Source organism: Sinocyclocheilus rhinocerous, unplaced genomic scaffold (genome assembly GCF_001515625.1).
Source record: "Sinocyclocheilus rhinocerous isolate Xijiao unplaced genomic scaffold, SAMN03320098_v1.1 scaffold482, whole genome shotgun sequence".
NCBI classification, from domain to species: Eukaryota; Metazoa; Chordata; class Actinopteri; order Cypriniformes; family Cyprinidae; genus Sinocyclocheilus; species Sinocyclocheilus rhinocerous.
In genome coordinates this window covers 37,153-59,773 of record NW_015638939.1, presented here as the reverse complement: position 1 = coordinate 59,773, position 22,621 = coordinate 37,153, and the positions used below count along the sequence as shown (strand labels likewise).

Sequence of the window (22,621 nt, the reverse complement as noted above, 5' to 3'; positions counted from 1 at the left end):
TTAATTTGACAATTAATTTTGTGCTTTTTTCTCCAGAATTAGCATAAAGAGAAAAATATTATACATACCATCAGATACAACTAGAATAACAGCCGCAAAAACAAACGTAAGCAGGTCCATGTTCAGCTGAAAATATTATTTGATTGAAGGTCTGTGAGCATATGTTGAAACTTGATTTACTTTCTTCCTTTTAGTAGAGAAAGATCTGATGAACTGCAGCTAATCCTGATGAACCAATTCTGAGAAATGAAACAAAAGTGTTGTTTTACCTTCAACATAATATGAAATCTGTCTCTGAAAAGACCTAAATGCAACACAAAAATGAAACACTATTGAAACAGACAACAGTTACTGTAGACAGGAGTTATTAGTCACAGCTTGGTTGCAAAATAAAGACGGGCTCAGGATCACAGGACAGAATGCAGCACATTTGTGAGTCCACAGGTGTACCATTATAGAGGACTATTAGAACTATGACAGAATAAATTAATAAAAGCTGTGGACATAAATCTCATTGTCATGTCTCAAATAAATTAAAGTGCTAAAAGCTAAATAAATCAGAAACATGTTTAATGTATAAAAGGGAGATTCATTTAAATTTGCTCTTAATATTTATATTTCATTTTAACACATGAAACAAACTATAGAAATTATGTAGTAATCAACATTTGACAAATGAAAATTTAGTTTAGTGTGTTTCCACATTGAACATAATTTGACTGACAATTCATTTTGTGCCTTTTTCTCCAGAATTAGCATAAAGAGAAAAATATTATACATGCCATCAGATACAACTAGAATAACAGCCGCAAAAACAAATGTAAGCAGGTCCATGTTCAGCTGAAAATATTATTTGATTGAAGGTCTGTGAGCATATGTTGAAACTTGATTTACTTTCTTCCTTTTAGTAGAGAAAGATCTGATGAACTGCAGCTAATCCTGATGAACCAATTCTGAGAAATGAAACAAAAGTGTTAAGATGTTTTACCTTCAACATAATATGAAATCTGTCTCTGAAAAGACCTAAATGCAACACAAAAATGAAACACTATTGAAACAGACAACAGGAGTTATTAGTCACAGCTTGGTTGCAAAATAAAGACGGGCTCAGGATCACAGGACAGAATGCAGCACATTAGTGTTTATTAAACAAAAAGAACTCCGGAACAGGCCAAACAAGAAAAACTAAAACAAAACCAAACAGAACAGAACATTCATGTGACCTCAAGTCCAGCAGAGGGAGGTGGCTTAGGTGGGGGACGCAGAGCCCGGATGCTGGACAACCAGAGCCATGGCGAAGAGGATGCTGGACAGAGAGAAAGCTAGGTGAAGACAGAGGCAGGAAAAGCCAGGGTGGAGATGCAGGTGGAAGAGCCCCCCACAGAAGTACCAGTGTGCAGGCCCATGGAAGAGCCGAGGGAGGAGCCATGGTGGAGCCTTGCCAGGTGGAACCAGGGAACGATGGACCTTAGACAGTGTGGAAGGTGGAGACAGAGTCGGAGCCGAAAAGCTGTAGATACCGGGGACACTGAAGGTCCTGGAGACCAAGGTAGAGCTGCAGCAATGAATGACTGAGGTGGAACCAGGGCGCCAGAGGACTGAGGTGGAAGCAGTGCTACCGAAGACCAGGGCAGAGCTGAAGAGAAGAAGGAACCTGACAGAGGCATAGGGTGGAGGGACAGGTCACAGACGAAGGCCCGTAAGTCCATGGCAAAGTCAGAGTGATGACTGACCAAGGCAGAGGTGGAGGGACGAGGAAGCCCACAGCAGCCATAGCCATAGGGTGGAACCGAGGGAGCAAGAGTGAGGGAGCTCCTCACTCTTGGAGATGGTAAATGGGGAACTATTCCGGAGGAGTACCCACTCCACATACTCCATTAAAGTCCCTAGAGGCTCGTTTCCGGCCAAGCACAATCTTGTCTTTGCATTGAGACTTGTCCAGAAAAGCACACACAGTCAGTTGTCATCATAAGGAACGAGATGGTGAAGGCCCAGAAATCCCTGTGTGTGCTTCTCTAGGAACTGCTTCCCCAGTTAGAGGAGACTGATTTTCTTTGCTGCTAGATCCATTTTGAGGTCAGTTCTTCTGTCACAGCTTGGCTGCAAAATAAAGATGAGTGCAGGATCTAAACGCAGCAAGTCAAGTCACCTTTATTTATATAGCACTTTATACAATACAGATTGTGTCAAAGCAGCTTTACAGTGTAAAACAGGAAAATAGTGTGTCAATAATGCAATCAAAATTAACCTCTGCCGTAAAGCAGCTCTAAAAATAGAACAACAGTAAACTAGTAAGTTTTTCAGTTAAAGTCAGTCCATCGTTAATTCAGTGATGCCATCTCCAGCTCAGTTCATATAGTGTCTCGACAATTTTGCCAAAGATTAAGGATCGCCAAGTAAGCCAAAGGCGACAACCAAACGAGAAACCAAAACTCCATCGCTGACAGAAATGGAGAAATTTTTTTTTAAAAACTTGGAAGAAACCATGCTCAGTGAGCCCGGTCTCATGAAAATGCGTATAAATAACGACTTTTCATTTTTATTTGGCGTACTATTTATACGCACTTTCATGAGATCGGGTTGGCTCAGTTGGGGGCCAGTTCTCTTCTGGCTAGACAAAACCAATATGGTGAATGGGACATGCAGTTCAGGATGAAATAACAAAAGAGTATTGAGAAGTGCCCTCTGGTGGATATCATGGCCAGTCTGACCGGCAGGCGTAACAATTGTGAAGGAATATGTGCATTATGTGCAATTAAATGCTGTAAAGAAATTCATACATAAGCACAAACTCTTTTCAAGCATTTGTACTTAAGCCTAGATCCGATAAATGTTTAAGCTCTTGAGCAACAGTTTGCATAGACTTAAATTGGACAATTAAAGATCTGCCTTGTCATCCGAATCAGCTTAAAGAGAGAAAAACAACATCCATCAGATACAACTGGAATTACAGCAACAAATATAAATATAAGTCCATAATTTCTGAACATTATAATCTCTTTGGATCGTTTAACATTAGGTTTAGAGAACAATATGGTGCATGAAGACAGCATGTTTAAACCTGTTTTTAAGAACAACACCTAAGATAAACCAGTTATGATTTAACAAAAAAATGAATACATGGATTTAAGAAATACATGAATTTTAATGACACAATTTTGCATTCTGTTTGTTCTATTTAAGTAAACTTGATTTTTGTAAAAACATACACATACATACACACACACATATATATATATATATATATATGTATGTAACAAAGTTGATTCTTTAGTAACTGCACATTCAATATTGGCTTATTTCAATGCATGTGCCAGAAAGACATTGCTTGCAATAATTGTATAGCTTAGAAACAATAATATTAAAACTTTTAAAGTTATACCAAAATGAAATATGTAATTCCTCCAAGCCTCTTTAGCTAATTCCAAAACGTCAATTTAGAGCTATAACTGAGGCTTGAGCCATTGATAATGCACTTATCATCACATGGATCTATTACTACATGAATACAGAACTGGCCTGAACACTGTTCAACTGCTTTCTGACCCACCAACACACTGAAGAAACCACATCTGTGCTCTAGATTAGCAGATGAACCGAACTTTACTGTAGTTCTTAGAGAAATATATCAATCAGCATAAGTGTTACCACAATTTAAAATGATCACAATTAAACATCCGGCATATGATTCAAGTTATTTATAAAATAACTTTTAAAAAGAGCTGACAGCACAAAATCATCTGCATTACAGTCAAGACCATTGAATTTCTCACTGTCAATGCTCGAGAGTTTGAGTCTTTTTTTCCTCCCTCATTGCTGTTCATGTTTGTGATTCCACTGAATCCGGCAGACTGTCCTCTGTCCTATCAGCCTCATGATCTTCAGTCTTTAGGAGAAGTTTCATTTCATGTGATTCTGTTGTGTTCTGCTTTGATCCATTGGCTGGAGTTTCATCAGATCCTGCTGCATTCTGAGTTCAGAATAAAGGTGCGATCAGTCATTTTGCATGAGGGTGAAAGACCTCCCCATACAGATTTCAAAATGGTTTGTATCAAATAAAGGAGACAAACGCAAACAGTGCTGATATTCTCCAGAAGCAGGACTGAGAAACACTGATCTAGACAACATATGTTTTTATTTATTTATTATTATTATTAAGAGTTTACTATTATGAATATGTTTGACTTATTTTTAAATAAACATAACAATTCTGATACTAACCCAATAATTCTCATACTGTGATCCAGCAGCTGGAGTTCGAAAAGACCTTATTGTCTCCTGTATTCACAATAAGAATTTAGATATTTTCACAATCATATAATCACAATACTCATCTCAGATCCCTCTATTATTAATATTTAATCATATAATCACAATACTCATCTCAGATCCCTCTATTATTACAGACTTAGTTTTGAGGAAGCAGTTCATTACAGCTGACGAATACTTGTTGCGCTCACAATGACGTGTGTCAGTAAAAAATATAAATACTTCTGTTATATCAGCCAGAGAAACATAGTGATAAAATTACTGAGTGCACCATTAATATGAAGTGAAATGCCTCCTGATATTGCAGTTTATTAAATATGATTTACATTAAATATGGTACGGTATCCTATTTAAATCATATTTAATTATTGACACTTACCTGACATGATTGCAGACACATTTTGATCCCTGTGTGTTCAAAGAAATAAAGTGGAGGAAGTTATTTAGAGGCTGAACAGATGGACAAAACACATCAGATGGCACAATAGCTGACTCATGGATTTAACTAAGACAAAAAAAAAAAAGAAAAAACATCATTAATTTACGTAGACAATGCAACTGACTACAGTTCAGTTTGTACTCACAAGGTTCAAATACGAGTAAAATCATCAGAAATACAGTAAAGAGGATTTCAGAGGAAAAGACGACAACTCTCAGATCCCCAACTGCTCCATCACCATTAACTGAGGATCAACAAGAGTATTTTATTTACAATAGACACTTGTACTTAAATATTACCTCCAAATTATAGCAGATTCTTATAAGGCTTTATTGCAGTATTGTTGCTAGAAATTATGGAAATGAGAATAATTTGATCAGAATAACTTAAAGCTGATTCATGCCTCACAGTAAAGTATTAGCTGATATATTTTCTTATAATATGTATTTACCATAGACTTAATGTAAATTGCGTAATATAATCAGGCACTGTATGATGTTCAAGTGTTCACTCACCTGTTTTCAGTATCAGTTCAGTCATCAGTGTAACGGAGTTCAGTACAACAACCCCAACTGATCCAAACACATACACAGGAACAACACGGTGAAGACCTGTAAGATCAAATGCAGTTTAATATCAACATTTATAATTATAAAAATGAATTTGATCTTCACAGCTTTTGATTAAAATCCTTCATTCTTCTAGTAAATGTATCCTCTAGTATCTTCACAATAGAAATTCATCAAGAAACTTTTTATAAATAATCTAAACAAATGAGTTTTGAAGAATAATAGCTTGTCATTGTGATGCAATTATGAAGATGATCAGAGCAGATGATTAATACTGTACCCCATTTAAATGACCATGTGAAGTTTATTAATGCCCAGAGTAACTGCAGGAACGCAATCATACAGGCCCATCCAATACGATCTGAACATCAACAAATACATCAGATCTGAGTAAAATTTTCTTTAATGTATCTGTTAATTAATTGACAAACAAACCTTTACCATCTTTAGTAACTCACAGCATAAATGTAAGATATGCTTATTGTAGTAAGCATATAATAAGCATTTTATTATAGTACCTTTTTCAGTTCCCAGTGCTATGATGTAGAAATAAACCATAATGGCATTGACCAGTAACATGAGAATTAACCAAACTGATCTCATGAACAAAAGTGAACCTGAAAAAAAAAAAAGTTTAATATTAGTTTAAACAACTCTCTGAACATTTTAGCATGGTGATGGATATGACAATGTTAATGTATTTGGTCTTGGTGGAACAGATCTGCTACGCTGCTTATATATATATATACAGCTTTCAGATGTCTAAAACAATTGCACACATTTCTTTAAGTCTAAAAATATTTTTACTCTCATTCAGCTCTATGGTTAAAATCATTAAAGATAAGAGATTCATGCAGACTAAAAGAAACAGAGGCACGAGCATTAATGAGTTATATTTTGATCACAATATGATCACATAATGATTTCTGTATGGGTTTATATCAGGGATCAGATCAAAATTCAAACACTTACAGTGCATCTGTTTCCCACATGTAAGATCCCAGTCGTATCTTGTCAGTGTGAGAAAAACTGGTAAAACTGCAACAGTTATGAATCCTGAGAAAAAGAAAAAGATTGATACAGATACTGAGCTTTATACTAACAGACGCATTTAACATATTCACATGATTAAATGAAAATGATACACGGACATCAGTCTCAAGTTACTGTTTTAACTAATAAAAAAATAATAACGTCAGTGTACATTACATTATTATGATAATCAAATTAACTTGCTATGCATTTAAAAAATAATGTAACATTTGAAAGGTATGTTATGAAAAAATATATATATTTTTAAACTTCTTACTGAAATATGAACGCTTTGATTTTAACACTGTTGAATAGGGAATAATGTTTCCTTTCACCATTACTTACAAATGAACATAAATAGTTCATAAAGGTAAATTTACCAGATCTGGCAGATCCAAAGGCGAAGAACAGGAGGAGGAATTGTAATGAAGGCAAAATATCAAAGCTTATTCTAGCCAGAACCCTGAAAATAGTAATAATCTGTTGGCTTAATTTCCAGATGAATCTCGCCAACACTGTATAAGAAAAAACAGCAATGAATTAAAGGAATAAAACGTTCAGTATGTTTTTGAATTAATGTCATGAATGCATAGGTTAAAACTGTGTCGAAGAAACAAAATTATATACTGCAGAACTGTTTGTGACATTCACATGAGTGACTGATGCTTTGGGGCATCAATTTAATCATCGCTCACTGTATATTAATTAAAACGTTACTGTAGTAAAGACTAAATCATAACTAAACAAATCTCTGTAATTCTTAAACTGTGTAAATCAACTTAAATACTAGATCTGTCCACTGATCTAATTAGATCAGATATTATGATTTTTATATTTTGTGTTAATCTGATAAAACATTTTCACATGCACATACATGCCACCGGTACTAGAAATACTTGCATAAAATAATATAGATGAGGTTTAGCAGAAGCACAGTCACAAAGATGAATATTATCGTGACACCTTCAAATCCGGTGTAATTTAAACTTTTGTCCCAGGCAGATTTAAACAGAACTGGAAGAGAGAAAAATATAAAAGCAACCATTACTAAACAGAAGAACAAACAAAATATAAATACACATTAGAAAAATAACACAAAAAAGCTACAGAAGTAATTTAAGGTTAATAAAACAATATTTAGTAAAAATATTTAATTTAGTTTTTTGTTTTAAACCAGTGAACACATTCAGAATCTGCTATAAATTGATAGCACATTGAATTTCTTATTACTATAGATTTACTATATTTGTATATACAACGACATACAACTGTTAAATGTGCATTTCATGTGTTTATGATAATGGCTGTTGCTTTACATTTGGATTTGTTTACCTGAATAAAAAACAGTTGATAAAACAATGTATTCTGTGTCATAACTGTAATTGTGAATAAATGTTTTAGTCTTGCCTGTAAGAAACAGAAAGGTACAAAATAATGAATCACAATATCATACAACACCAACACAATACAGCACAAATGGCAATAAAACACTGAACACTTCTTAATGTATTCAGGTTATTTGTTTGGACAAAGTACATACAGTGTATTTCATGTAATAAATGGACACTCATCATAAATTAACCATAACCTGTGAACTCATGAGCATATGGAGCTGCCCAGAGCAACATAAGAGGCCTCAGAAAATAAAGAGCACAGCAAGAGACCGACTCGTTCAGAGACCCTGAAACAAAAGCAGGTATCAGTCATTAGATTTACTGCTGTATTAGTAAATCATTTGATATGCAGTATATACACCAACATACAATCACTACTAGAACACTCACCTTCAGAAACACCCCAGAGGACAAACGAAAGAAACATGATCATATTTGGACAGAAGACGAGAAACATCTGAAGACGGAAGACTGTGTCTGGAGAGAAAATACAAAATAACAATTGAATTAAATGGTAAATAACATGCAATGCAATATTGGTCCCATTTTATATTAGGTGTAAACACCAAGTTCAAGTTCAAGTTCATTTTATTTGTAGAGCACATATACAACAGCCACCAGGCTGACCAAAGTGCTTTCCAGAAGAGTAACAATTTTACCACATACACAGAGAACAAACCGGACAAAACTTTAAAACCGCACATTTAAAAAATTCCATATCACAGTAGTCAATATACTAAGGAAACGATGTATCCTCCGCGTTTGCCTCGTTTCCTCCTTCGCTTTCTCCGTAGGATGCGGAGGGGCCACCGGCAGATACAATCCGGGATAGCCGCCTGGAACGACTCATTCCTATTACCAAAGGAGCAGTCCACATCCAGAGTGTAAGAGTTGGTGAATATGTCCGCAATTGAGTTGCGGATGTCCAAGAGTGCTTGACGGTTGTAGATTTAAAGCGTGTAGCAGTTTAAAGACAGAGCAGACAACCAGACAAGCAAACACGAGAGCAACAGACGGCATGCCGAATGCACAGGCGCCATCTTCCAATTTTCCATGTTTTCCATCTTCCATGTTGTGTACACACCATGTACACAACATATTACATAACGTTCTGCAAAACTTTTATGAGACTTTTAGTCTTAGGATTTGTGAATGACTCAAGTGACACAATTGATGCTGTTGGTCAAGTGATAATGACAACATGACGAATATGTCTATATTAGTGTCAGCCTTAACGTTGTGTGAAGACATTTGAACAAACTGCAATTAAACTAGTAAAAGCACAACCTGAGCAGTGGTGCAAAACAACATTAGACATTTATGTGCACATCTAGTAATGTTTAACCTTAATATTATGCAAAAGTAAAAAAATAAACTATGTATCAAGGCTGACTTACCTTGTAGCCTCAGTTCCAAATTAGTTTCAGATGAAAACACGGATGTCTGATTTCTGTAAGCTGTACAGGTGTATGGTCCCTCATCTTGAGCTCTCAGATTGTCCAGACGGAGGGAGAAGTTTCCATGTTGAATCTGATCAGTAAAGAAATGAGCTCTATCATGATAATCCTGCTGCCGGGACTCTGGTCGACTCTCACCATCTTGATACAGATGAACCAGAGTCTCTGAGTCTGTTCTTCTCCATTCCACCTCCAGACCCTCCATTGATAAAAGTTCATCAACAGAACAGGGCTGCTGCTGGGACTCTGGTCGACTCTCACCATCTTGATACAGATGAACCAGAGTCTCTGAGTCTGCTCTTCTCCATTCCACCACCAGACTTTGGTTTAATAAGTGTTTGTCAACATAACAGGGCAAAACCACTGAAGATCCCAGAAAAATCTGGTTACAACAATGTTGCACAAGGAAACCTGAAAAAGAATAGACGTCTAATTTCTAATTTTAAAGTGAAAAGTGAAAATTTCAAAACGGAAGTTTGCACGAAAAAATACTATTAAAATTTAGATTTATGGAAACTGTGCAATAAGAAATAACTATAAATATTTATAAGTGACTTTCTAATGCAAAACAGCGAAAGAGAATTGTGTGTCAACTGTCAGTGGTTTTACATCATTGGACTACTACTACTACTACTACAACTGTTATTGTGTCACAAACCTCTAGTTAATTCCTTCTGAGTTACCTTTATCATGTGATCTGCAGTAGACCAGACAGCAGAGGAGAAGAGCAGATCCAGATGCAGAAATACAAAGAATCAACACCATTATGTGTGAAAGGGAGAAACCTGTGAAACACAAACAGTTACTGAACAAAGAGAATAGTAATGTGTAACATTCCCTGTATTTAAATTTTTCCATGCGTTACGTGTTCGTGTTGTGTCGTATGTCTTTAATCAAATGTTTTGCCTCTGTTGTTTCTCCAGACAAGGTTAGCAAGAAAGAAGTTGCTTATTTTGTGGAGAATTACTTGTTAATGCTCAAATGGTGCTCTAATACTGAAAGTGATGCTGATTTGAATGTCATGTACCAGATTGTCATTCCTTCTGTTTAAATTCCCAAGGTCCTTTGGGTGGTTCTGGTCTGCACAGCTTTGTGCGTCCTGGTCTACCTTGGTTGATGGTAGCACATACAATACAATGATGTTTTCGTTGCTATTGGTGAGATGTTGGAATCCAGTAGCTATCTGGTTTGCCAACCATGTAGAGAATTGAGATTGTTGGGTTATTTTGTAGGAGTTAGATGCTGAATTGATTGAGCCAAATAAGCCGGCTATATTGCCTAACAGGTCTCGTTTTGACCGAGCAGGTGAAATTTGAACAGCGAGTCTGCTTTTGTAATCAGAGATTAAATCATCGAATCGTGATTGTAGCCATGCATAGGATTCATCATCATCGTTACAGTGTTCTTTGTAAGCAGAGAGAACATTTGAAATATTGTATGTTACATGTGTCATTACTAAATTTACATCATGTAATAATGTCTTATTTACATTTCCTCTAATCAGTCCACCAGGAGGAATTGGGTGCAATTCTGGGCATTGCCTGGGCCTAGTGTAACCACAGGTGGTTAAATTAAAGCAATGATGGACAGTCCATGAACAATTGTGTGGGCTGGTGAAATTGTCCATGCTAGATTCACATTCTCCCACACAATAAGTTCCTTCCTTTCGGTTAGTCCACACAAAAGTTTTTGGTTTTTGTTCGTTTGGTGTAAGTGAGGTAAGGTTGTAAATTGATTCTGTGAACCTTAGGTGTGTGGTGTTGTGTGTTTTAGTGTGTGAGCACCTATATGTAAAAGGTTCCAAATTTTTTATAAGATAGCATAGCTTTGGATCAATACCATCGTTGTTCTTCTCATATAATGTGTTCATGATCCCTGGATCGGTTTTAAGTTGATACCAGGCGGTGATGTTGTGTACGAATTTTGGTGCATGTGTGTATCCTGAAATGTTTTCTGTCGGTGGGTGTGTGCTACCTGAGCTGCAACAAATTCTTGAGGTGCAATTTGGATCCGGTGCTAATCCGGGAGGCCATATAACTATCTCTTTTGGTACCACTGCAATTTCAGGTGTGGAAGGCCCCTTGGAATATTTCCACACCCACCTTCCGCATTTCAGGTTGTGTGTGAGTGAAACCCTTTGGCCCAGTCTGATGCACGTGGGCCCGGATATTTTTCTCTCGTCCGGTCTCCATGGGATTGCTGCAGTCAACCTAGGAGACAGAAAGAGGAAAAACAACAACCATTATTCATCTAGTTTACCCTTGAATAATTTACACTGTGACATGTGATACCATCGCAGTTTTCCTTTGAAATTTATGGCAATGCAGCTGTTGCAGACTGCTTTGACCTCATATGGCCCGTGCCATCGAGGTGTGAATGGGCCTTGTTTCACAAAAACTCGTATCATTATTATGTCACCCTCTGAGAATTTTATCTCAGAGTTCGGGTTGAAATGTGTATCGTTCATCAAGTCAGACTGCTGTTGTTTCAGAGTGGCTTGTGTGTGTAACACACTGAGTCTGTCTTGTAGTTGTTTCAACACAGTCTGTTGGGTTGCAATCATGAGAGGTCCCAGATCTGCTGAAGTGATTTCTGGGTCTATGGGTAGTTTCATGACTCTTCCAGTCATGAGCTCGAATGGGCTGATGCCCGTGGACTTTGATGGAGTTGCCCGCAGTACCGTTAGTACTGTGGGTAATGCATCAGTCCACCTGTTCTTGTGTTGTATTATTTGTTTTGAGATGCTTTCTTTGATTGTGCGATTCGAACGTTCCACCATTCCCGAGCTCTGTGGTCTGTACGAAATGTGAAATCTTTGTTTGATGTTTAGCATCTTGCAAATGAATTTCATTATCTGGCCAGTGAAGTGGGTTCCCTGGTCAGATTCAATTTGAACTGGAGCTCCCCAGAGGGGAAGAACTTGGTTTGCTAACACTCGTGCCACTGTGTTTGCACTGTTATTGCGGGTGGGGATCACTTCAACCCATTTTGAGAATTTATCAATTATTACGAGGCAATAACGATACCCCCCTCTGGCACTGGGTAGCGGACCAATAAAATCTAACTGCAAGAATTCCCAAGGTCCTTTGGGTGGTTCTGGTCTGCACAGCTTTGTGCGTCCTGGTCTACCTTGGTTGATGGTAGCACATACAATACATGTGTCACACCATCTTTGAATGTCTGATGTCATTTCTGGCCACCAGAAGTAATTTTGTATCAGCTGTTGTGTTTTGGGAGCTGAGACATGTGCATAATCATGGTATAACTTTATCACTGGTTTTTGGAGGGCATCGGGGACAACGTATTTTCCATCTCTCAGAATTATGCCCTCAGTGACCTTGACTAATTGATCCTGCTGTAAATGCGTTACAAGCACTCCATCTGTGTTCCACAGTTCTTGTTGATATTGTTTTAGATCAATGGGAGTGGTTTGTACTGCACTTATTGCAGGAGTGCTCAGTTTATCAAGCTGCCAGTCGTCTCCTTTTACCGCTGCTAGTTTAGCTAGTTGATCTGCGATGTTGTTGTTTTTCTCATGTTCGTCTGGGCTTCGGCTGATGTGTGCGCGCACTTTAATAACTGATAGTGGTGAATCACGCATTTTGATTGAATGCCAGATTGAGGTTATGATGTTAAAATGTTTTATTTGTGTTCCGGCAGAGGTGAGAAATTTTCGCAATTGCCATTGTGCCATAAAATCATGAACTACACCAAATGAATAACGGCTGTCAGTGTACACACACAATGGCTCATGGTGTGACTTGATTGCTTCTAGCAACGCAATGAGTTCAGCTTCTTGTGCTGATGTGTTTCCGGGTAATTTGATTAGCAATTGTTTAGCATTTGAATTGGGAGAGTGAGGGGTCCACACTGCACATCCTGTGTGAAATTGACCATCATGCCAATATCTGGAGCCATCAATGTACACCGGAGTCTGATCCGGGAGTTTTTGGTCATGGACAAGGCTCTGTGTTTCTTGTTTGGTTTGGCATGTGTGTGGATGGCCCTCCACATCTCCCAATAAATGTGGTAGAATTCGGCTGTTAACTGTTGTGATGTCACGGGCCTGTATATCTGCTAGCCATCTTGCTAATCTCTGTGCTGATACACCTTTTATTCGGCCCTGTAACAACATTTGTACTGGCGTGTGCATTGTATGTATAACAACAGGTTGAAAACCTACAATAGGTTCTGTTGCTGTCAACATCCAATGAACCGCCAACACGTGCTGTGTACATTGGTCAAATCCCTGTTCTACTGGAGACTTTTTTCTACTGTAATATGCAATTGGTCGCAGTTTTCCCCCATGATCTTGAGCTAGAATGCCGCTTAACGTGTTCTCAGTAGCATCAACTTGTAAGTGGAAAGACTTTGAAGGGTTGGGCAGACCCAGGGCTGGTGCGCAGCATAATTGTTCTTTTAAGTCTGTAAAGGCTTTTCCGTGCCCCTCTGTCCATTCAAGAACGTCTGAGGGCTTTGATTTTCCCTTTAAGAGAGAGTACAGTGGCGCAGCGATGTTAGCGAAATCTGGAATGAAATCTCTTAGATAGTTTGCGGTTCCTAAAACCTTCTGTAAAGCATTTAATGTGTGTGGTCGGGGCAGTTCGGCTATGCATTTTCGTCTGTCATCTGTTAACGATCGGTGGCTCGGTGTGATTGTATAGCCCAGGTATTGGACTTCTTTTTGTGCAATTTGAGCCTTTTCTTTGTTCAATTTGAAACCAGCTTTACCGAGTGTCAACAGTACTTCATCAACCAGGTGTAAATGATCATCAAATGATCCATCAGTTGCAATGAGTATGTCATCAACATAATGAATCACGTTTCCTGTCCCTGTCAGCGGATTTAGCGCATCTTCTAATGCTCTGTGGAAAATTGCAGGACTGTTATGTGGGCCTTGTGGCATTCGTTCCCATGTATACTGTATTTGGTTCACAGTGAAGGCCAATTTACACTGATCTTCGCGCCTGACTTTTATGGACCAGAAACCGTTCTTTATGTCGAGCACAGTAAACCACGACGGATTAGTGGAAATCTGCGACAGTAATGTTGATGGATTTGCCACGATAGGTGTAGCCTTGGGCAAAACTTTGTTGAGACGTTGATAGTCGATGCACAGACGCCATTTACCATTCGATTTTGGTACTGGTAAACAACTCGCGTTCTCAAGGCCCGCATGTTCTTTGTAGGTTACCCATAAACGCTCGGCGTATGTCTCAAAAGACTCGTTACTTGCTTGTTTGATTTCTAAAATTTTGCTCCAATCTGCTTGTGTCGGTCCTCTCAGGTCTAGCAGTGCCTGTTTTAATCTTTCATATATAATCTCGTCAGTTTCGTTATTGTTTCGCTTGACTACGTCTCCAGATTTCATTTGAGGGGTTAATTTTGAGGAATGGTTAAGAGTGCGATTTGCCATGCATCCCTAGTTTCTCATTTGTACACGGTGGCTTGTAGCATCAGTGTTTCCCAATAAGGTTGAAATGGCCCCTTTTTGGGCATCATTCCTACAATTTGTTTGTGTTTTGAACACTCTTCACATGTTAATGGGCGGCTAATCGTGGTTATTTCAGAAATTTATGGCAATGCAGCTGTTGCAGACTGCTTTGACCTCATATGGCCCGTGCCATCGAGGTGTGAATGGGCCTTGTTTCACAAAAACTCGTATCATTATTATGTCACCCTCTGAGAATTTTATCTCAGAGTTCGGGTTGAAATGTGTATCGTTCATCAAGTCAGACTGCTGTTGTTTCAGAGTGGCTTGTGTGTGTAACACACTGAGTCTGTCTTGTAGTTGTTTCAACACAGTCTGTTGGGTTGCAATCATGAGAGGTCCCAGATCTGCTGAAGTGATTTCTGGGTCTATGGGTAGTTTCATGACTCTTCCAGTCATGAGCTCGAATGGGCTGATGCCCGTGGACTTTGATGGAGTTGCCCGCAGTACCGTTAGTACTGTGGGTAATGCATCAGTCCACCTGTTCTTGTGTTGTATTATTTGTTTTGAGATGCTTTCTTTGATTGTGCGATTCGAACGTTCCACCATTCCCGAGCTCTGTGGTCTGTACGAAATGTGAAATCTTTGTTTGATGTTTAGCATCTTGCAAATGAATTTCATTATCTGGCCAGTGAAGTGGGTTCCCTGGTCAGATTCAATTTGAACTGGAGCTCCCCAGAGGGGAAGAACTTGGTTTGCTAACACTCGTGCCACTGTGTTTGCACTGTTATTGCGGGTGGGGATCACTTCAACCCATTTTGAGAATTTATCAATTATTACGAGGCAATAACGATACCCCCCTCTGGCACTGGGTAGCGGACCAATAAAATCTAACTGCAAGAATTCCCAAGGTCCTTTGGGTGGTTCTGGTCTGCACAGCTTTGTGCGTCCTGGTCTACCTTGGTTGATGGTAGCACATACAATACATGTGTCACACCATCTTTGAATGTCTGATGTCATTTCTGGCCACCAGAAGTAATTTTGTATCAGCTGTTGTGTTTTGGGAGCTGAGACATGTGCATAATCATGGTATAACTTTATCACTGGTTTTTGGAGGGCATCGGGGACAACGTATTTTCCATCTCTCAGAATTATGCCCTCAGTGACCTTGACTAATTGATCCTGCTGTAAATGCGTTACAAGCACTCCATCTGTGTTCCACAGTTCTTGTTGATATTGTTTTAGATCAATGGGAGTGGTTTGTACTGCACTTATTGCAGGAGTGCTCAGTTTATCAAGCTGCCAGTCGTCTCCTTTTACCGCTGCTAGTTTAGCTAGTTGATCTGCGATGTTGTTGTTTTTCTCATGTTCGTCTGGGCTTCGGCTGATGTGTGCGCGCACTTTAATAACTGATAGTGGTGAATCACGCATTTTGATTGAATGCCAGATTGAGGTTATGATGTTAAAATGTTTTATTTGTGTTCCGGCAGAGGTGAGAAATTTTCGCAATTGCCATTGTGCCATAAAATCATGAACTACACCAAATGAATAACGGCTGTCAGTGTACACACACAATGGCTCATGGTGTGACTTGATTGCTTCTAGCAACGCAATGAGTTCAGCTTCTTGTGCTGATGTGTTTCCGGGTAATTTGATTAGCAATTGTTTAGCATTTGAATTGGGAGAGTGAGGGGTCCACACTGCACATCCTGTGTGAAATTGACCATCATGCCAATATCTGGAGCCATCAATGTACACCGGAGTCTGATCCGGGAGTTTTTGGTCATGGACAAGGCTCTGTGTTTCTTGTTTGGTTTGGCATGTGTGTGGATGACCCTCCACATCTCCCAATAAATGCGGTAGAATTCGGCTGTTAACTGTTGTGATGTCACGGGCCTGTATATCTGCTAGCCATCTTGCTAATCTCTGTGCTGATACACCTTTTATTCGGCCCTGTAACAACATTTGTACTGGCGTGTGCATTGTATGTATAACAACAGGTTGAAAACCTACAATAGGTTCTGTTGCTGTCAACATCCAATGAACCGCCAACACGTGCTGTGTACATTGGTCAAATCCCTGTTCTACTGGAGACTTTTTTCTACTGTAATATGCAATTGGTCGCAGTTTTCCCCCATGATCTTGAGCTAGAATGCCGCTTAACGTGTTCTCAGTAGCATCAACTTGTAAGTGGAAAGACTTTGAAGGGTTGGGCAGACCCAGGGCTGGTGCGCAGCATAATTGTTCTTTTAAGTCTGTAAAGGCTTTTCCGTGCCCCTCTGTCCATTCAAGAACGTCTGAGGGCTTTGATTTTCCCTTTAAGAGAGAGTACAGTGGCGCAGCGATGTTAGCGAAATCTGGAATGAAATCTCTTAGATAGTTTGCGGTTCCTAAAACCTTCTGTAAAGCATTTAATGTGTGTGGTCGGGGCAGTTCGGCTATGCATTTTCGTCTGTCATCTGTTAACGATCGGTGGCTCGGTGTGATTGTATAGCCCAGGTATTGGACTTCTTTTTGTGCAATTTGAGCCTTTTCTTTGTTCAATTTGAAACCAGCTTTACCGAGTGTCAACAGTACTTCATCAACCAGGTGTAAATGATCATCAAATGATCCATCAGTTGCAATGAGTATGTCATCAACATAATGAATCACGTTTCCTGTCCCTGTCAGCGGATTTAACGCATCTTCTAATGCTCTGTGGAAAATTGCAGGGCTGTTATGCAGGCCTTGTGGCATTCTTTCCCATGTATACTGTATTTGGTTCACAGTGAATGCCAATTTCCACTGATCTTCGCGCCTGACTTTTATGGACCAGAAACCGTTTTTTATGTCGAGCACAGTTAACCAATTAGTGGAAATCTGCGACATTAATGTTGATGGATTTGCCACGATAGGTGTAGCCTTGGGCAAAACTTTGTTGAGACGTCGATAGTCAATGCAAAGACGCCATTTACCATTCGATTTTGGTACTGGTAAACACGGGGAGTTTGTTGTCGAGCTACATCGCCGAACTATTCCCCTGATTTCAAGTTGTTTTACAATTTCATGAACAGCTGACTCTGCCTCTGGTTTGATGCGGTATTGTTTTTGTGGGGGAGGGGGCTCCCCCTCAAGACACACAACATAGTCAATGAGGCCGCAGTCATGTTCATGTGTAGCCCAAATGCTGTTGTTTTTGTTTACCATTTGCTGAATGGGGTCTGTAGTGGATATGGACATGATGTTGGCTCTGTTTTTTGGTAGACTTTTCTTAACAGTTTTGTTTGTTTTCAATTCAATCTGTTTTTCAAAACAATGAATCACAAAACCATTTTTCTGCATGATGTCCATTCCCAACACAGTCCCTTCACTATTATCAGGTAGATACCACAGTGGTTCTTCTAGTACTACGACGCCTAAATCAAGTCGAATTGGTTGAGTTTGTGTTGCAATCATTATCGTATCGCCAATGCCTTTGACCTGAATCGTTTTGTTTGTTAAGGGTAGTGGGATATCTGTACAGGAGCAAGATGCACCAGAATCAATAAGTATATCAGCTAACTGGCCTCCTAAATTAGCTCTTATTTTGATTCGGTTTCCGCTTTTGACTATACTCCCTACTGCAATGGAGGCCACACATCCCTATTGTGAATTATGGTTTTCTGTAATTCTGTGCATGTTGTCAGTTTTACTGTTTGAACTATTCTTTCTCTTGCATTCAGCGATGAACTGTTCAAATTGTCTTAGTAATTCTGTATCGCCACAAGATGGGGCTGTTTTGCTCCATTCTTGTTGTTCTCTGAGGTCTCTCTCTCTTTTTTTGCAATTCTTAATAACGTGATTATCTCTTTTACAATAATGGCAAAGTTTGTTTTGAGATTTGTAATTAGATGTATTTGGGCTTTTCCCTTCTGTTAGCCACTGTGTGGATGCTACGACACGGGGTTTGGATTTCCATCTATGTTCTATCCTTGATCCCCATTCCACTATTGCTCTAAACGTGTTTTCGGATGGATCTACCCCGTTTAATAAAGCTTTCTGCACTGGAATGCCAGCATGATTTTTTAGGAGCTGTAATAACGGCTCGTGATCACGACTCGCGTTCTCAAGGCCCGCATGTTCTTTGTAGGTTACCCATAAACGCTCGGCGTATGTCTCAAAAGACTCGTTACTTGCTTGTTTGATTTCTAAAATTTTGCTCCAATCTGCTTGTGTCGGTCCTCTCAGGTCTAGCAGTGCCTGTTTTAATCTTTCATATATAATCTCGTCAGCTTCGTTATTGTTTCGCTTGACTACGTCTCCAGATTTCATTTGAGGGGTTAATTTTGATCGGAGTTCTTCAGGAATGGTTAAGAGTGCGATTTGCCATGCATCCCTAGTTTCTAGTTTGTACACGGTGGCTTGTAGCATCAGTGTTTCCCAATAAGGTTGAAATGGCCCCTTTTTGGGCATCATTCCTACAATTTGTTTGTGTTTTGAACACTCTTCACATGTTAATGGGCGGGTTATTTCATTTATTTCATCATTCGCGTTTGTCATGGTTTTGAGTACAGCAACTCTAACTGATTTGGAGGTGGGTTTTGCGGGTTTTGCTCTTGTTTTAATCGGAGTTCGCTGATTTTGTTCTTCATGTCTCTGAACGGGAGCTCGGTTACGAGTTTCTCCCCGTGTTTGACTCTCAAACGCGGCAACATCATCATCGTCACTATCGCTGTTTCTATCAGAATCAAAGGTTTCATCCAGCGCTGCTTGCTTAACTGCAGCCACTGGAAATCCGACATTGTCGCAGCATTCTTCAAGAGCGGATATATAATTATTGCCGGTTTGGAGTTTCTTTTGAAGCTCTTCGATTTTTCTTGACATCATCTCACTCTGTCTTGCCCAACCTTGTCTTTCGAACGTAAACACCTCGACCTGTGCTCTTAGCTTGTGCAATTCTTCAGAGCGTGTTTTTTAAATTTCTTTGATGCTTGTTATTGTGCGTTCGTTTTCGGCTATTGATATCTCTTTAGGGGGTTTCAAGTGAATTATCTTGATTTCTGTGGGAGGCTGTACCTCATTTACATACAGAAGGTATTTTGTGTGAAAGACCTGGGAGTAGTCTGTTTTCAATATTTATGGCTACCTGTTCTATTGTTAAGAGAATGAGACCCCTTTACCAGACATACAGAGACCTTTCAAACGACTTCAAACATGAATTGTTGCATTGTAATAAACTCTGATTAAGAAAGGTGGTTTTGGTGATCTCTGCAGTGTCCTGTGTTCAGATGGAAATGAGGGGAGAGAGGGGAAGAGTGAAGGTGTGGAGCTTTTGTTTCTCTCAGTTGGGTGTGTTGCTATAGGCTTGCGAGACAGAGTTCAGGTGTTGATTCTCGTGAGAGTTCCTTGTTTTTTCAGACTGTGACCTTCTTCTGATCCAGCCAAATGGCATCAATAATCTTACAGTCAGCATGTGCTGTGTCTGGCGCACAATCATGTATTGTCAGGTCATTTGGGTATCACAAAATTGTACAATGGAATCCATTTATTTTGGCCTGGGTTAAAGAGGGATGTTGCCGGACTTGTTATACTTGCCAGTGTATGGGGAAAATCAAATCAGGTTATTCCTCCGGCTCCCCTCTCTCCCATTCCAGTTATAGGAGAGCCCTTCGAACATGTTATTATTGATTGTGTCGGACCGCTTCTTAAAACAAAGTCAGGGAATCAGTTTCTGTTAACGCTAATGTGTACTGCTACCCGGTTCCCTGAGGCAATTCCACTTCGCAAAATGACTGCTCCTGTGATTATCAAGGCATTGGTCAAATTTTTCTCTACATTTGGCTTACCAAAAGTTGTACAAACTGACCAAAGGGACAAATTTTGTCTAAGATTTTTAATCAGGTCTTAAAATCACTTTCCATCACCCACAGATTTTCATCCGGAGACTATCATCCAGAGAGTCAAGGCGCACTTGAACTATTTCACCAGATGCTTAAGTCTATGTTAAGGAAATACTATACAGACACAAGCAGAGATTGGGATGAAGGCATCTCCATTGGTGTTATTTTCAGTGCGTGAAACAGAGTCGCTCGGGTTCAGTGCCACTGAGCTTGTTTTCGGGCATACTATTCAAGGACCACTCAAAGTCCTAAAAGAAAACGTATTGGAAATTGAGGCAAGTCCTAAGACTAATGTGCTGAATTATGTTAGTCGTTTTAGAGAGCGTTTACATAACGCTTGTGACCTGGCAAAAGAATCGCTTACAGCTGTGCAAAAAGTCATGAAGCGCCAGTATGACGCTAGAGCGGTCCCGCGCCCTTTTCAGGCCGGTGACCAGGTGCTTGTATTGTTACCAATCCCAGGATCTGCCTTGTCTGCCCGCTTTTCTGGCCCCTACATAGTGCAGAAAAAAATTGAGTGAGACAGACTATAGCCGCTTTTCCACCGAAATTACCTGGAACAATTTGTCCCAGGAACTTTTTTCCCCCAGACCTGTTGCTGTATGTTTCCATCGCGGTCTAAAGTACCGAGAAGATTAGGCAAATAGTCTGGTGACGTAGGTCTGTGCACATTTCTCAATACCAAGTACGCAAATTTCGGACTTGTGTCCTCGGAGGTTCGGACTTCGCAAGTTCGACTCGGGAGTGTGAACTCCCGCGGACGGGAGGACGCAAATCCGGTAATTCTGCAAACAGCAGCATACTTGATTACGTCAAGTCAGCTCGCCTCGGCTACTGTAATTTTCCTCACTGTATTTACAATAAGACAAAATATGATCTCAAACACCACTGCATCTTTTAATTTTCATTTAAACTCACGTCTCCAAAATCGGCGAAGCACATTTTCAAATAGGCGCTGTCTTTATAAATAAACCTCAGATGAGTTTTAAACAACTACATTCTTGCCTGAAATACTTTTAAAACTACATTTCATGACACAATAACAGTAATATTTTAAAAAATTATGCGAATAAATGGTGGTTGAAATAAAATGCTGCATGAACTCAACCAATCAGCATGTTCAGCGCCCAAGTCCCGCCCCCGAAAGTTCCGGACCTTTGAAAAAGTACTACCTTGCGAGCAGGGACTTTCTGAGGGGCAAATTTTTACCCCGTACTTTATTTAGACCCTGGTTCCTGCGGTGGAAATACACCAAGTACCGGCCCAAAGTCTCCAGTTCCTGGGGAAAGTTCCTGTGGTGGAAACAGGGCTTATGTAATTTGTTCTCCTAAAAGAAAACGCCAGTCACAAGTGTGTCACGTAAACATGTTGAAAGCATATCATCTTAGAGAGAGTCCACAAGGAAAAACTACTGAGAAAACATCCGCACCTGTTGTTTCTTCTGTGTCATGGAATGCTCCAAAACAAGAAGAATGTTCCAAATGCAGAATTTATTGACGAGTCCAAAAACAAACACCATGCCACATCAGGGTAAAAACAGAGCAACAGAAAACACGTAACAGTAAACAATAAACCAGCAACCAAAGACAAATAAAACCAGGCTTATATGGATGTGTTAATAAGTTAAATGGGACACAGTTGAATGTAATGAGGTTTGATAGTCAAGGCAAAAAGGGTGATGGGAACTGAAGTCCAGAGAAACAAACAAAACTAAGAAGTGTGCACTCTGGTGGCTATACATGGGCACACCAACTAGACACCAACTAGACCCACTCAATGTGACATTGAGTGGGCTCTGGAGTGAACCCATGGACTTGAGTAAGCTCTGGAGTGGATTCGTAGACTGAAACAGACTCTGGAATGAATTTGTAGACTTGAGTGGGCTCTAGAGTGGACTCTGAAGGCTCCTGGACTGGAGCGGGCTCTGGAGTGGACTCTGAAGGCTCCCATGCATGCAGAACAGCCCAGAGGTCAAAGGTAAAGACGGCCTTCTTGATTATTACATTTACATTTACATTTAGTAGACGCTTTTATCCAAAGCGACTTACAAATGAGGACAATAAAAGCAGTCAAAACTAACAAAAGAGCAACAATATATAAGTGCAAATGACAAGTCTCGGTTAGCCTAACGCAGTACACGTAGCAAGGTGTATATATATATATATATATATA

At 39.6% G+C, this 22,621-nt stretch overlaps 1 protein-coding gene across 1 annotated transcript in view; it reads right to left on the bottom strand.

The window, feature by feature from the left end:
* Positions 1-3,820: 3,820 nt before the first annotated feature.
* The window catches only part of LOC107750165 (uncharacterized), a 51,232-nt gene continuing 32,431 nt past the window's right edge, over positions 3,821-22,621 (bottom strand). The window contains exons 10-24 of the mRNA XM_016565430.1: positions 9,507-9,542; positions 9,101-9,392; positions 8,094-8,180; positions 7,898-7,990; positions 7,642-7,716; positions 7,210-7,323; positions 6,690-6,824; positions 6,250-6,333; positions 5,796-5,894; positions 5,558-5,638; positions 5,224-5,319; positions 4,854-4,952; positions 4,649-4,677; positions 4,222-4,278; positions 3,821-3,970 (exon numbers count right to left, since the gene is read on the bottom strand). Of these exons, the coding sequence (XP_016420916.1) occupies positions 3,821-3,970; positions 4,222-4,278; positions 4,649-4,677; positions 4,854-4,952; positions 5,224-5,319; positions 5,558-5,638; positions 5,796-5,894; positions 6,250-6,333; positions 6,690-6,824; positions 7,210-7,323; positions 7,642-7,716; positions 7,898-7,990; positions 8,094-8,180; positions 9,101-9,392; positions 9,507-9,542 (1,527 nt within the window). The remainder of the gene's footprint in view (positions 3,971-4,221; positions 4,279-4,648; positions 4,678-4,853; positions 4,953-5,223; positions 5,320-5,557; positions 5,639-5,795; positions 5,895-6,249; positions 6,334-6,689; positions 6,825-7,209; positions 7,324-7,641; positions 7,717-7,897; positions 7,991-8,093; positions 8,181-9,100; positions 9,393-9,506; positions 9,543-22,621) is intronic.